A 15,167-nucleotide genomic window follows, 5' to 3' on the forward strand; every position below is an offset into this window, starting at 1 on the left:
GTAGTGAAATTAGTGCTAATGTAAAGTATTCTGAGAGCCTAATGGAAGTTTAGAAAACCAAACTACTGCACAACTGCACTCATCTCACACGCTAGTAAAGTAATGCTCAAAATTCTCCAGGCCAGGCTTCAACAGTACGAGAACTGTTAACTTCTAGATGTTCAAGATGGATTTAGAAAAGGCAGAGGAACCAGAGATCAAATTGTCAACATCCATTAGATCATCGGAAAACCAAGAGAGTTTCCGAAAAACATCTACTTCTGCTTATTGACTCTGCCAAAGCCTTTGACTGTGTGGATCACAACAAACTGTGGAAAATTCTTCAAGAGATGGGAATACCAGACCACCTGACCTGCTTCTTGAGAAATCTGTATGCAGGTCAAGAAGTAACAGAACTGCAGACTGGTTCCAAATCGGGAAAGGAGTATGTCAAGGCTATATATTGTCACCCTGCTTATTTAACTTCTATGCAGAGCACATCATGAGAAACACTGGACTGGAAGAAACACAAGCTGGAATCAAGATTGCCAGGAGAAATATCAATAACCTCAGATATGCAGATGACACCACCTTTATGGCAGAAAGTGAAGAACAACTAAAGAGCCTCTAGATGAAAGTAAAAGAGGAGAATGAAAAATTTGGCTTAAAACTCAACATTCAGAAAACTAAGATCATCCAATCCCATCACTTCATGGAAAATAGATGGGGAAACAATGGAAACAGTGAGAAACTTTATTTTGGGGGGCTCAAAAATCACTGCAGATGGTGACTTCAGCCATAAAATTAAAAGATGCTTGCTCCTTGGAAGAAAAGCTATGACCAACCTAGACAGCATATTAAAAAGATAAACATTACTTTGCTGACAAAGGTCCGTCTAATCAAGGCTATGGTTTTTCCAGTAGTCACATATGGATGAGTGTTGGGTTCTAAAGAAAGCTGAGCGACAAAGAATTGATGCTTTTGAACTGTGGTGTTGGAGAAGACCCTTGAGAGTCCCTTGGACTGGAAGGGGATACAACCAGGCAATCCTAAAGGAAATCAGTCCTAAATATTCATTGGAAGGACTGATGCTGAAACTGAAACTCCAATACTTTGGCCACCTGATGTGAAGAACTAACTCATTGGAAAAGACTCTGATGCTGGGAAAGATTGAAAGCAGGAGGAGAAGGGGATGACAGAGGATGAGATGGCTGGATGGCATCACCGACTCGATGGACATGAGTCTGAGTAAGCTCCGGGTGTTGGTGATGGACAGGGAAGCTTGGTGTGCTGCAGCCCATGGGGTTGCAAAGAGTTGGACATGACTGAGCGACAGAACTGAACTTAATGGAAGTTTGACAGTGCAAGTAAAGAGGAACAGATGGCGGTAACTAGACCGAAGATAGCCTGGAAGGGAAGTTCACTTACTGATTGAAAGGAATTTGGGCATGTTTGTAGGTCAAGGGGGAGAAGTTTGGGGAAAGGAAGATAGAAATGGGGAGAGGACAGAGAGAAGGGTTGCTGGAGAAAGGTTTGAGGAAGACTGACTGGCAAGGGTAGAAGTGTTAGGTTTGGAAAAGAACACATCTTCCTTCAAAGAACCAAAGACAAAAGACAAAAAAATAATCGTGATGCCAAAGGGGAACATAAAGAAATGTTTCCTACTTTTGCCATGATATAGGCAAAGCTGCCTCTTATTAAGGAAGAAAAATAGGGCTGAAGGCTTTAAGAGCAAGGTAAAAGTTCTGAAGAAGAGATGTGAGAATCGGGTAACTGAAGTAACTAATTCTAATTCCTAAGATAACAAAAATAAAAGGAGAAGCAATCAACAACTGTATACTTTGTTTACATTTGGGAGTGGAATATAAAAGTGAAATGTGAATTGCATTTCACAGAATTCCATAGACATGAATTAAACAAAGGCAAATCTTAAAAAAAAAATTATCAAGTCACTAAATGTATGTCCATACAGTGTGGAACTGGTTATAGACTATCTTTAGGGTACACTAGCCACGAAATTAAAAGACGCTTACTCCTTGGAAGAATAGTTATGACCAACCTAGATAGCATATTCAAAAGCAGAGACATTACTTTGCTGACTAAGGTCTGTCTAGTCAAGGCTATGGTTTTTCCTGTGGCATGTATGGATGTGAGAGTTGGACTGTGAAGAAGGCTGAGCACCGAAGAATTGATGCTTTTGAACTGTGGTATTGGAGAAGACTCATGAGAGTCCCTTGGACTGCAAGGAGATCCAAGCAATCCATTCTGAAGGAGATCAGCCCTGGGATTTCTTTGGAAGGAATGATACTAAAGCTGAAACTCCAGTACTTTGGCCATCTCATGGGAAGAGCTGACTCATTGGAAAAGACTCTGATGCTGGGAGGGATTAGGGGCAGGAGGAGAAGGGGACGACAGAGGATGAGATGGCTAGATGGCATCACTGACTCGATGGACGTGAGTCTGAGTGAACTCCGGGAGTTGGTGATGGACAGGGAGGCCTGGTGTGCTGTGATTCATGGGATCGCAAACAGTCGGACACAACTGAGCAACTGAACTGAACTAGGGTACACCGTCAATACAGCATTCCCATGAAACGGAACCTGTCACCATTACTTAGTAGCAACAGCAGAAGTTAGGAGGGTCAAATAAAAGAGTCAGGAAACAGAAGCCATCAGTATCAGAAACAAAGAGAAATACACAGGTAGAGAAGCTATATAGATTAGAAGATGAGGTAACAGGAAAATAAACTTATAAGCAAAGACATATTGTGGACTAAAATAAGCCTGATGATGTAATGTTCCTGCTTTCTTTCTTTCCTTCCTTCAACATTCTCTTAGCACCAATTATATGCCAGGCACACTGGGAGGCATCAGTGATACAAAGACAAGATGTAATTCTTACTTGTAAACTCAGAATATGTTCTTGTACCCGTAGCCTAATGTTTACAATAAATAATAAAACTGAAAGCTGTTCTGAGTTTTGCTACTAAAAATTATGCTTTGTTCTATAAGATATCAATCACAAAGAAGCAAAATTATATCCAAAAGTTTAACAATTTCTTGAACAAGTAGCAAAAGGTGCTGCCAAAAATAAGCCACCCATAAAATAATATGCTCTAACTTAATAAACCCCTGTCCATCTTGACTTTATCACAGACGTTACATCTGACTTTTTCTTGAACGGTCGGATTAACACCAACGAAAAGGCAACAAATATCAAATGGCAAAGTAAGATAACAGAAACTATTTGCCAAGTGCTGGGAAGTATTTTGGCAGCAAACTCACAGCAATTGTAGTGATCACTGTAACCGAATTAACATATATTTATTGAGCTCATGAGCCAGGCATTGTGCTAAGTATACTACATATGTCATTAAACTTTTATAAATTCCCACAACAAACCTATATACACCATAGTTTCTAATACCATCATTTTACAGACAAAAAAACTGAAGCTTAGGAAAACTAAGTAACTTGCCCAAACTACAGTTAGTAAGCAAAGGAGACATAGCTTGAACTCCAGTATGAGTATGCCTGATTCTTGAAAGTCCATGCTTTAACCACTGTGCAATTCTGTTTTCCCAGAAGGAAATGGTGCCAGACACATGATGACACTCAGTAGTGCCTGTCGTTGAAGGAATGAATGAGACGATATAAAGCAGCTATTGCAGAGTATGCCCAAATGTGGAAAATACAAGAAGAGCAGAAGCAGTACTTTAAGGATTCACTAAATCACCAACTCAAATTGTGCAGCATAATTGTGGGTGTCTGGAAAATCGCAGCAACTGACAGAACAGCCTAATATGCTGTTACAGGAAGTGGAATGGCTCTTTTTGAGTAGAAACTCCAGGCTGTCTCTGAATCTACAAAGCCAAAGATGGAAACAGCACTGGTTCAGGAAAGGAACTGCAGGTGCTGATCAGAGAACATTTCTCACATTTTTCTCAGCATGCAAAGGATTGTTGATGCTATACTAACAAACAGTCAAGACCAGAGGTTACCTTCAATTCTATCACCTTTAAAGTGGAAGAAAATCATGTAGACTGGAAAGGTTATAACATTCTGAAAGTGAAATACTGATCCCTCTTTTAGAAGACTGGCACCAAAAACTCCCTTTCACTGGGTCCAGGGCCATGTTTTATGGCACTGACTCTGCTATCACAATCACCAACAGCAGGACCAACATTTCCAGGAACAGCCAAAGTATGGCCAACAACCCACAAAGAGGCCTGGCATGGGAGATTTGCCCAACAAGAATGCAGCTAATGGAACCAATCAGATTGTCTCTTTTAGCAGGCTAAATTCAAGCTATATGGAGAGGGAAAGTAGCTGAAAAACACAGAGAAGACAAGCAGCAGAAGTAACGAGGCAGTTATGTACCACACTAAGATGTCAAATGAGGTAAAAGGTTGTTTGTTTTTTTTTTTAAGGTAAAAGCACAGTCTGAGAAGGGCTAATAGCAGCCGAGAAGCCATACTCCTGCTGCTAAGAGAGTAACACCCAGGCACTAGAGTTGCATTACTTTTTCCTGGTTTCTCTAGTACTTAGTTGAAATCTACATGGTGAAGCCAGTCTGTATGATTATTCCTAGACTTTCCTAAGGCCGAGCCATTTCTCTCTTATCCCAACAATGCTCTCAAAGAAACCTCTCTTTACCAGCTATGGATCAATTTTAAAACTCTGCTTGCAACAATAAAAAGAGTAGCATGATGCTTTATAAAGGGTGCACATAGATTCACATATGTGCAATCAGATGACCTGGCAAACTGAGTGGTGGCTGGGCCTCACTTCCATCTTGCAGAATCTATGGTTTGAAGACATTGTGTTCTTTAGCTCCAGTTAACTGTCTGAGGAAGAAATGACCTTCAAAGAAGTATCTTAAACCTTACAGATTAATAATTCATATCATTACAATTATACAGTTAGAAACTGAAAAGAGATCCAGGGCAGATAAAGGCAACAAAACCATCTCCTTTAAAAGTTTCTTCCTCTGGTGTTTTTTTATGTATCCAGATTTCAAGGCAAATAAGTGATTTTGTCCACTTATAAGGAACAACAGGTAGTTAAGTCAAGACAGCCAGGCAAAGAAAGGATAAATTGGAAAATTATGAAAACGTGGTGAGGAAAGTTTAACTTGGGGATATAAATACTGAAGATGACTCACAAATTTCACTAAGTGCATTCATGCCTAACTCTAGACAATCCCAATAGCCCATCAAAGGAAAGAAGAATGAAGCTCAGAAAGTCTCAAACATCTATGACTGTCCAAATGCTGGATTCCAAGGAATTCAGTAAATAATCTGAAGAACAAAAGGCATGAAAATGGCATGGCCACTCTCCTACAGAAGCTTATATAGAATGATCCTAACAATTTATATGTCAAAACCCCAAGAATACTACAAAAAACTCTTCTCCTCTGAAAGTTATTTTTTTTCATATAATTCAATCACTTGTTCACACAATGTTCCTAGTATTTGGCTATTTTTTTTTCTTAGGAGTATTCCTCACTTTTTCTTCTCATCCAAAATAAAAACTACCAGACACAACCAGGTACTTCGGAATTTAGATCTATCAAACCATCGATATAGCCAAGAAGAGTCTCAACTTTTTAAAAATATTATTTTTGCACAGCTTAGAAAGAAACTCTGTCTAAAAGCCACAGTTCCATTTCTCAGAGCTAATTTCTTTTCAAGATAATTCCACAGATAGAAGGAATTAACTAACATTCAAAACCTGAGTTGTAAAAAGAGTTCTATGCATTTAGGCTTCACCCTGGTATAATAATTTCTCCTCTGAAAATAACATTAGTACACACTCTTACACAGAAAGTGTTACCTGATTACATAGAGCAGGACACCCAGGCTGCAAGTTACTCAAGCATTCAAAGTGGGGTTGTTTGTTTGGGTTTGGCTATGTTTTTCAACCACATCATTCTACTGCTTAAACATTACAATGTTTTGTATACCAGGAATATGCTCAGATACCTGACGGAAGAATTTGACTGTCAGAGTCATGAAGCCAGGCAACCCAAGAATGGTAACCCTAGCACTTGATCTGTAGTTCAAATAAGAGTTTATCCAAACTGAGGGACAAAGGTTCTCTGGTGTTGCGATTATCCCCATACACAAAAATTTCTAAAATTGTCATCTTATAGTTAAAAAAACATGATCAATAACAGGCAAATATGCAACTGAAATCTCTCAGCAGATAATATAACAGTGCTTGGGCCTCAGCTGAAATGTGGAATACTGCCACTAATGACTATCACTGGCAAGACCTGTGAAAAGTACCGTTACTTATCTCTTCACGACACATTCACCAAAGCAATTCCTGACTTAGCCCAAATCATGCTCTCCTGAAGAATCCACTCTTTCTACAACTAAATACTTGCTTTTAAATAATTAGTTCATAATGTTTCAACTATGTTACTCAATATTCGCTCTATGTCAATATTTCACACATGCCCAAAACCAAAATATTGTGTGATATAACAGATACTAATGAGAATTTTAGGACAGATGGGTTGTTCTAAGGAGTAATGATAAAAACAAGCCTAACTTAACAATGAATGTGTTTAAAACTACCAATACCTTTTTCAAGATAAATGAAAGACACAGGAGTAGGAATGATAAGCCAGTAACATCAGATTAGAAGAAAACTGGTAGCAAGTAATAACATAGTTGGTTGTCATTTACCAATTAAACACAAAAGCAGCAGCTAAAATCTAATATATAGCAATGAACTCTCTTCTAAGGAAACATTTTCATTTAAACTTAACTTTACAAGGTAATAAAAAAAATCCCACATATATACTGTGAAATCCCACATTTATACTATGATTACTTATGGCAATCATATCTAACAATTACTGTAACATGACAAGGACCATCCTAAGTGTTTTACACGGATCTTTGGTTTTCTTCTAAGAACAACTCTATCAGGTAAGAAATATTACTGTAAATTTATAAATGAGGCTAACTAGGATGTAGAATGTTTAAATAACTTAGCTTGCACAATATCACATAATTAATTTGTGGCTCCAAAAATTTCACCAGTGAATCTACCTCCAGACTGTAACACCAAGCTGCCAACAAGTAATGCAGTCATACTTTGCAAACAATAAAATCTGCAAGTATAAGGTGCACTGATCAAGGCAACCCCATTTGTAGTCATACTTAGAGTCAAGTCTTAATTCTGTTTACTAGCTATGTGAACTTGAATAAACCTAAACCACTGAACTTCTCTAAGCTTCTATTTTCTATTCTGTAAAGTGGGGATAATAAAGGAATAGTTCTTACTTCATAGAGTTGTTGGTGGATTAGAGGCATCAGGTATGTAAAAGATTAGCAAAGTACTTGGTATATAGTAAGCACTCCATGAGTGCTAATTACTATCGGCTAATACTAAGAAATTCTCCTTATTACTATAAACTCTCATTTTAGTGCTGGCGGCACTTTCTAAAATAAATCAAATCTATCAATACTGAGATAAAAGTTTAGGAGATTAAGACCCAAACGTCTCAAAGTATATGACAGCACAATTTAGATGGAAAAGGTTACTACTTACTGTAACATCAAACATGTACTTATAGTGCCTGGGTATATATGAAAACGTATAAGACACTAAACAAAATTATCAAGATGTAGTTAAAAATACACAGTCAAGCAAATTAATTCTGCTGAGCATGCACAGGCAGTAAAACCTCCAAGTGTGAAGCAGATGCATCTTCAGTATTCAATAAATTCCCCTCCGTTTGTGGCATGAGAGTGGTGAATATATGCAGAGAAAGAAGCTTGAAAAATAATAAACCTGGCAAATTGAGTAGAGATTGATAAAGATTCAGGAAGAAATGAGCTCTCTTTCCACCCTTTTACCTTCTTAAAAATATGTTTTAGCAATCTTGGTACTAATGATCTGTTAATTAACCAGAAGAGAAAAAAGAAAAGATAAGAGCTAAAAGCTCAGCTCAGTCTATACCCCAACCAGTAATGCTGAAGACGCTGAACAGTTCTATGAAGACCTACAAGACCTTCTAGAACTAACACCCAAAAAAGATGCCCTTCTCATTATAGGGGACTAGAATGCAAAAGAAGGAAGTCAAGAAACACCTGGAGTAACAGGCAGATTTGGCCTTGGAGTACAGAATGAAGCAGGGCAAAGGCTAACAGAGTTTTGCCAAGAGAATGCACTAGTCATAGCAAACACCCCCTTCCAACAACACAAGAGAAGACACATGGACATCACCAGATGGTCAACACTGAAATCAGACTGATTATATTCTTTGCAGCCAAAGATGGAGAAGCTCCATACAGTCAGCAAAAACAAGATCAGGAGCAGACTGTGGCTCACAGTGAACTCCTTATTGCCAAATTCAGATTTAAATTGAAGAAAGTAGGGAAAACCACTAGACCATTCAAGTATGACCTAAATCAAATCCCTTACGATAATACAGTGGAAGTGACAAACAGATTCAAGGGATTAGATCTGATAGACAGAGTGCCTGAAGAACTATGGACAGAGGTTCGAACATAGTATAGGAGGCAGTGATCATGACCATCCCCAAGAAAAAGAAATGCAAAATGGCAAAATGGTTGTCTGAGGAGGCCTTGCAAATAGCTGAGAAAACAAGAGAAGTGACAGGCAAAGAAGAAAAGGAAAGATATACCCATTTGAATGCAGAGTTCCAAAGAAGAGCAAGGAGAGGTAAGAAAGCCTTCCTCAGTGTTCAATGCAAAGAAATAGAGGAAAACAATAGAATGGGAAAGACTAGAGATCTCTTCAAGAAAATTAGAAATACAAAGGGAAAACTTCATGCAAAGATGGGCACAATAAAGGACAGAAATGGCATGGACCTAACAGAAGCATAAGATATTAAGAGGTGGTAAGAATATTTCATGACCCAGATAACCATGATCATGTGATCACTCACCTAGAACCAGACATCCTGGAATGCAAAGCCAAGTGGACCTTAGGAAGCATCACTATGAACAAAGCTAGTGGAGGTGATGGAATTCCAGTGGAGCTATTTCAAATCCCAAAAGATAATGCTGTGAAAGTGCTGCACTCAATATGCCAGCAAATTTGGAAAACTCAGCAGTGGCCACAGGACTGGAAAAGGTCAGTTTCTATTTCAATCCCTAAGAAAGGCAATGCCAAAGAATGCTCAAACTACCACACAATTACACTCTTCTCACACACTAGCAAAGTAATGCTCAAAATTCTCCAAACCAGAAGTCCACAGTACATGAACCACGAATTTCCAGATGTTCAAGCTGGATTTGGAAAAGGCAGAGGAACCAGAGATCAAATTGCCAGCATCTGCTGGATCATCGAAAAAGCAAGAGAGTTTCAGAAAACCATCTGCTGCTGCTAAGTCACTTCAGTCATGTCAGACTCTGTGCGACCCCATAGATGGCAGCCCACCAGGCTCCCCCGTCCCTGGGATTCTCCAGGCAAGAACACTGGATCACAACAAACTGTTGAGAATTCTTCAAGAGATGGGAATACCAGACCAGCTGACCTGCCTCCTGAGAAATCTATATGCAGGTCAAGAAGCAAGTTAGAACTGGAAATGGAACCAAAGACCGGTTCCAAATCAGAAAAGGAGTACATCAAGGCTGTATTTTGTCACCCTGCTTATTTAACTTATATGCGGAGTATATCATGTGAAATGCCAGGCTGGATGAAGCATAAGCTGGAATCAAGATTGCCGGGAGAAATATCATTAACTTCAGATATGCAGATGACACCACCCTTATGGCAGAAAGTGAAGAACTAAAGAGCCTCTTGATAAAAAAGAGGAGAGTGAAAAAGTTGGCTTAAAAGTCAACATTCAAAAAACTAAAATCATGGCATCTGGTCCCATCACTTCATGGGATACAGATGGGAAAACAGTGGAAAGAGTGTCAGCCTTTATTTTGGGGGGCTCCAAAATCACTGCAGATGGTGACTCCACCCATGAAATTAAAAGATGCTTCCTCCTTGGAAGAAAAGTTATGACCAACATAGACAGCATTAAACAGCAGAGACATTACTTGCCAACAAAGGTCCGTCTAGTCAAGGCTATGGTTTTTCCAATAGTCACATACGGATGTGAGAGTTGGACGCTAACGAAAGCTATGCACCGAAGAACTGATGCTCTTAAACTGTGGTGTTGGAGAAGACTCTTGAAAGTCCCTTGGAATGCAAGAAGATCCAACCAGTCCATCCTAAATTTGGAAGGACTGATGTTGAAACTGAAACTCCCATATTTTGGCCAGCTGATACAAAGAACTGACTCATTTGAAAAGACCCTGATGCTGGGGAAGATGGAAGGTGGGAGGAGAAGGGGACGACAGAGGATGATATGGTTGTATGGCATCACTGATGCAATGGACGTGAGTTTGAGTAGGTTCTGGCAGTTGGTGATGGACAGGGAAACCTGGTGTGCTGCAGTAGTTCATGGGGTTGCAGAGTTGGACACAACTGAGCAACTGAACTTAACTGAGAAGCTCACAACAGAGGTCAAAGGAAAAGAGTGCAGAAACAAATTATAAGCGAGAAGAGGAAAGAATCTGGAAAGTTAGAAAAGCCAAAGTAATTGTTCTTGTTTAGTTGCTGAATCGTGTCCAACTCTTTGTGACTCCGCAGACTGTAGCCCACCAGGTCTCTATCCATGGATTTCCCAGGCAAGAATACTGCTGGGTTTGTAATTTCCTCCTCCAAGGGATCTTCCTGACCAAGGGATCAAAAAGCCTCTCCGGCACTGGCAGGTAGATTCTTTAATGCTGAGACACCAGGGAAGCCCAGTTTAAATGAAACACATTTTTTCCTACAATTCTGTCATGGGCCAAATGCCTTAGAAACCAAACAACTACTAGCCAATCTTAAGACTGCTGACACTTAACTCCTCTTCCATCTTGAGGTTTCCATTAGCTTTGAAAGTCAGAGAAGACAGAAAGAATACCACAAAATAGAAAAGGATTTTGCCTAACAGCACAGACAACTTCACACTGCCCATATCTTACAGCTCAGCCAGAGGTCAACTATGATACCCTGTCTGAATCATAACCCTGGTAATCTAAAGATTCTGTTAGAAAAGTAAATTCTAAAACTCCTAAGGACCTAGATTATTTCCCTAGGCCACTACAGGAAATCTGGAGACCTAATTTCTGCAGTTACAGAAGCACTTCAAATCTTTCTCAGTGGTCATGCCATTTGAAGACATCTTTTGTAACTTCATAGCAGGAAATAATACTTACTTGGGCCTGTATCTCCATTATCTATTTGCCATTAACAACTACTGGGAGTTCTCTCTCTATACCCACAAGCTCAAACCCATAGCAAAACCATACAACTCCCCCATTACTGCATCCATAGGCTCTCTGACCATAAAGCAATGTAACAAACACACATTCCTAAAGGTACTTTTCAACAATACAAGCAAGGTGCCAACTGAAAATTTGTTGCGTATTGTGCGTATATATACATAAGCCAAATTTTATATATATGGGGGTATATCTATATGAGCCAAAATTTATATATGTGTGTATACATATATATATATGAGCAAAATCCTATCTTTGTGTGTGTATATAAAAATAAAACTAGGCTAAAAATTAAGGATGGATAATTTATTATTCTTTAAGAATGTATACACTGTTTAAAAAGGTTCTGTTCTTGAAGCAGGGAGAAAGCAGGGGGAAAGGAACATGAACCCCAAAAATGGTTACTGTACATTCAAAGTGTATCTGCAATGTTAAACAATCAACACCTGCTTAGGGAATTCCATGGCAATCTAATGGTTAGGACTCCACACTCTTACTGCTAAGGGCCCAGGTTTGAAACCTGGTCAGGGAACTAAAATCCCACAAGCAGCAAGGCATGGTCAAAAAAATAAAAATAAAACTACCTGCTTAGTGTGAGCCATACTCATCCAGTTCTCACTTGCACTTTACAAACTTAAAAAGTTGATGTCAAGCCATACCTTTTATTGTTTTTCCTCTTCCACCAATATGATTTAGGAGTAAAAGACATCTTCAGGAAAGAAGTTGAATTCTATAGAAAAACTGTTGATCAAACAACAGCAAAGGTAGATAAAATTTGTACCCAGAGATAGATCTTAAAGTAAGGCATTCTTGATAGTTCTTTACCTGATTAACCACTGCTGCCCCTCACTCCACAACAAAAAATGCTACAAATACTTGCTTATACAGCCTACATGCAAAAAGCTTCTGGCACAAACTTCTTAGGCCATTTCTCAAAAGCCTCATCCTCTTGAGATGACAAAGCCCAAGAGTCAAAATAAAATCAAAAAGTTAAGGATGAAGATCAGAAAGGAATACAAAGAACAAAGACTTTCTAATCACTTCTTACATGTTCATTCTACTCTTCTTAACTGGTCCGAGTTCTCTAACTCCTATGTCTCCCATGATCCATTAATTTAGCTATTATGATAAAATATTCTTAATCTCCCCAGGCCCTTCTAATCTGAACAAGCCCTGACATAGCGGCCTTTTTTTTTAAACGCTATGACCCCGATGAGATCTTTTTATAGCCCTTGGAACCCTGATGCTCCCTCCTAAATTCCTGCTCTGTGGCCCTAATGTTATGACAGAGGAGACAAACTATGTGAATGGTCCTGTGAAAGCAACTGAGTGGAGGAAGGGGATTGCTGCAATTGGGCTCCACAAGCATCAGGCTATTTCTCTTTCTTCCCTACAGAATTTAAGAAGTAAAGTAGAAAGGAAAAGGCTGGCATACACATGGTAAGTTGCAGCAAAGAGCTACCCCAAGGTTTTTAGGAATCCTCATTATCTTTCCATTTGTTATAGGCAGTTAAGTCTGGAAAAATATCTTTGGAATGTCTTGTGTGTAGGGATGCATAAAAGATAACACCTTGCAAAAGTCAAACATACAGGTTTAATAATGTGCCACTAATGAAGATGGTTTATAAATGAAATAACACCTACACATTTAGTTCCCTAAATATATTATGCTATTAATCATTAAAGTTAGACCTATAAGTACAAATTTTCCATATGTGGAAAAGTAAATCTGTTTTTAAATTAAAGAGAAATTATCACTCTAACTCTTAAAAATAAAACGATCAGGATAAATTTCAAGTGTAGCCGCTCAGTCATTGAATAAATTTAAATTTGATAATAAAACATGTAAGTTTCAACCAATGCACCTTCGCTGAAGCACATTTAGCTGAAATAACTTCGAGTCTGGTTTATTTCCATCACATATAGTACATTTTTCCAACAAGAGCATGTACATTCAATATAGAACATTTCCAGCAAGTTACAGTCTTTCTACTTTCCTTTCACAGTATATTTTAGTGCAAAGCACTGGGAAGGGTAAATGCTTTTCTAGCTATAAAATCATTTTATTATGACCTTGTGGATCTTCAACATTTTAAAATTTTATATGAAAAGTATATAGATGGACAGGGTCCCTCCTAAGTTTACATGTGAAACTATATAAAAACACGGTATATTCTCCTGCTGTACCTTTAAAAATTATAATTTGACAAAAATTACTAAAAATTATTTTAAAATAAAGTATTCCCTAAAAAATACAAAATACTGATACACAAAAACCTGCCCAATATTTCATTAAAGATAGACGTACTTCTGTTTTCCCTAAAATCTTGATTACAAAAATGGACAAAAATTTATTATTTTTTAAATTTTTCAGTAGGAATCAAATATTATCTAAAGTGGTCATCTAAGATTTTACTTGGGAGAGGGGGAAAAAGCAGGGTATACACCCCAATCTTCCTTTTTTAGCAATATTTAAAGAAATAAACTAATATTGTAAGAAATGGTTGTGCAGGGATTGTCTGCATCCATAAAATTTCAGTAAGCTATTTACTACTGCCTTCATATTAACATCAGTAAATGTGCAGTCTTCAAAAAAACCTGAAAATTTAAGTTGCATCTATCATTAAAGTGCTTTGAATGAAATTTAAAGAAATACAGGGGAATGTTTAATTTTCATAAAAACCTCAGATGTTTACAAATGAAGAACGTGATGATCCATGGGAGAAAATGAACTGCAACTTTCCTGTAGTATAAATTTTAGAATAAAACCTGCAAACATTTAAGTGCTGTAGAACAAGTTAGAAATAAATGGATGTAAAAATAATTACAAATATTTAGCAGGCTAAATATCTATAATGTGCTGATATTAATTTATCTTTTGGTCCTAACATACACTCACTAGGAAATTATGTATCTGTACAATCCAGATAAAAATTCTGCCAAATGAAGCGGAACAAAACTAAAATCGCTAAGATAAAGTCTTTGTTAATTAAAAATCACCAGTGGTGATATTTTCTTCAGGTTGTTGATCACTTTAATCAACAAACTGTTGGAAAACAAAATTTGCACCATTTGTGTAGAAAACGTAGACCAAATGCACAAGGGTGGTTAGTTGATGGACTGTGATGACAGTACTTAATGTCACAGCTACTTGAAAGTGCTGGAAGAGGCAGTGCCTTAGAAACAAGTGGTTAGATGGTTATTATTTTAGTCAGAAAACAGCAGTTACAGTCATATATTTATCAAAGCTTTTTCTTTTTTTCCTCATAGTACCATTTGAAGATGTTTAGTGGTTCTAACACCAATTTATAGTCTTTCCACAAAAATGAACTCCAAACCTTTTCGTACATCACTTGAAGTTATCTGAGGAGAAATGGGAATAAATGAACACTTTTGAGTTTACCAATAAAACCTTATTTTTAGAATTATACAATAAATGACTTCTAAAGAATGGTTTCATCTCAAGTTTTCCACACACACAAAAAAATGTGATAGTCAAACCACATTTAACCTACTCAGCACTCAAACTAAGTATACTGCTTTAGAACCTGAATCCAAAACTACTTTAATACTAATTAAATATATTAAATGCCTTAATATGAAGGACACAGGTACTGAAGGTAAACTTTTAAAAATACAGGGAGATTTACGAAAACAAAAGGGAGTCTACACCTTATTTTATATTGCATTTTAAAAATCTACATTCGTTCCAAAACCCTCTAAAAAAGTAATATTATTTTCTTTTTCCCCAATAGGGATTTTACTTTTCAACACACAACCATAAAAAAAAAGAAAAAAACCCTACTTAATAATATTAACTATGTTGAAATGATCACCAAAAGTTTATTTAAACAAAAAGGTAAAAATAAAGAGGATCTGGGAC

General features: G+C 37.6%; 1 protein-coding gene across 2 annotated transcripts in view; it reads right to left on the minus strand.

Annotated features, from left to right (window-relative positions):
- The window catches only part of ZNF800 (zinc finger protein 800), a 50,185-nt gene that overhangs the window by 13,607 nt on the left and 21,411 nt on the right, over positions 1-15,167 (minus strand). Inside the window, exon 6 of one of the 2 annotated variants that reach the window (XM_004008034.6) lies at positions 4,391-14,647. The exons of the other annotated variant lie outside the window; for it this stretch is intronic. Within the exon in view, the coding sequence (XP_004008083.1) occupies position 14,647 (1 nt within the window). The 3' untranslated portion in view covers positions 4,391-14,646. Of the gene's footprint in view, positions 1-4,390; positions 14,648-15,167 lie in introns of those variants that run through there. 2 annotated transcript variants of the gene reach the window in all.

This window comes from Ovis aries, chromosome 4 (genome assembly GCF_016772045.2).
Source record: "Ovis aries strain OAR_USU_Benz2616 breed Rambouillet chromosome 4, ARS-UI_Ramb_v3.0, whole genome shotgun sequence".
NCBI lineage: Eukaryota > Metazoa > Chordata > Mammalia > Artiodactyla > Bovidae > Ovis > Ovis aries.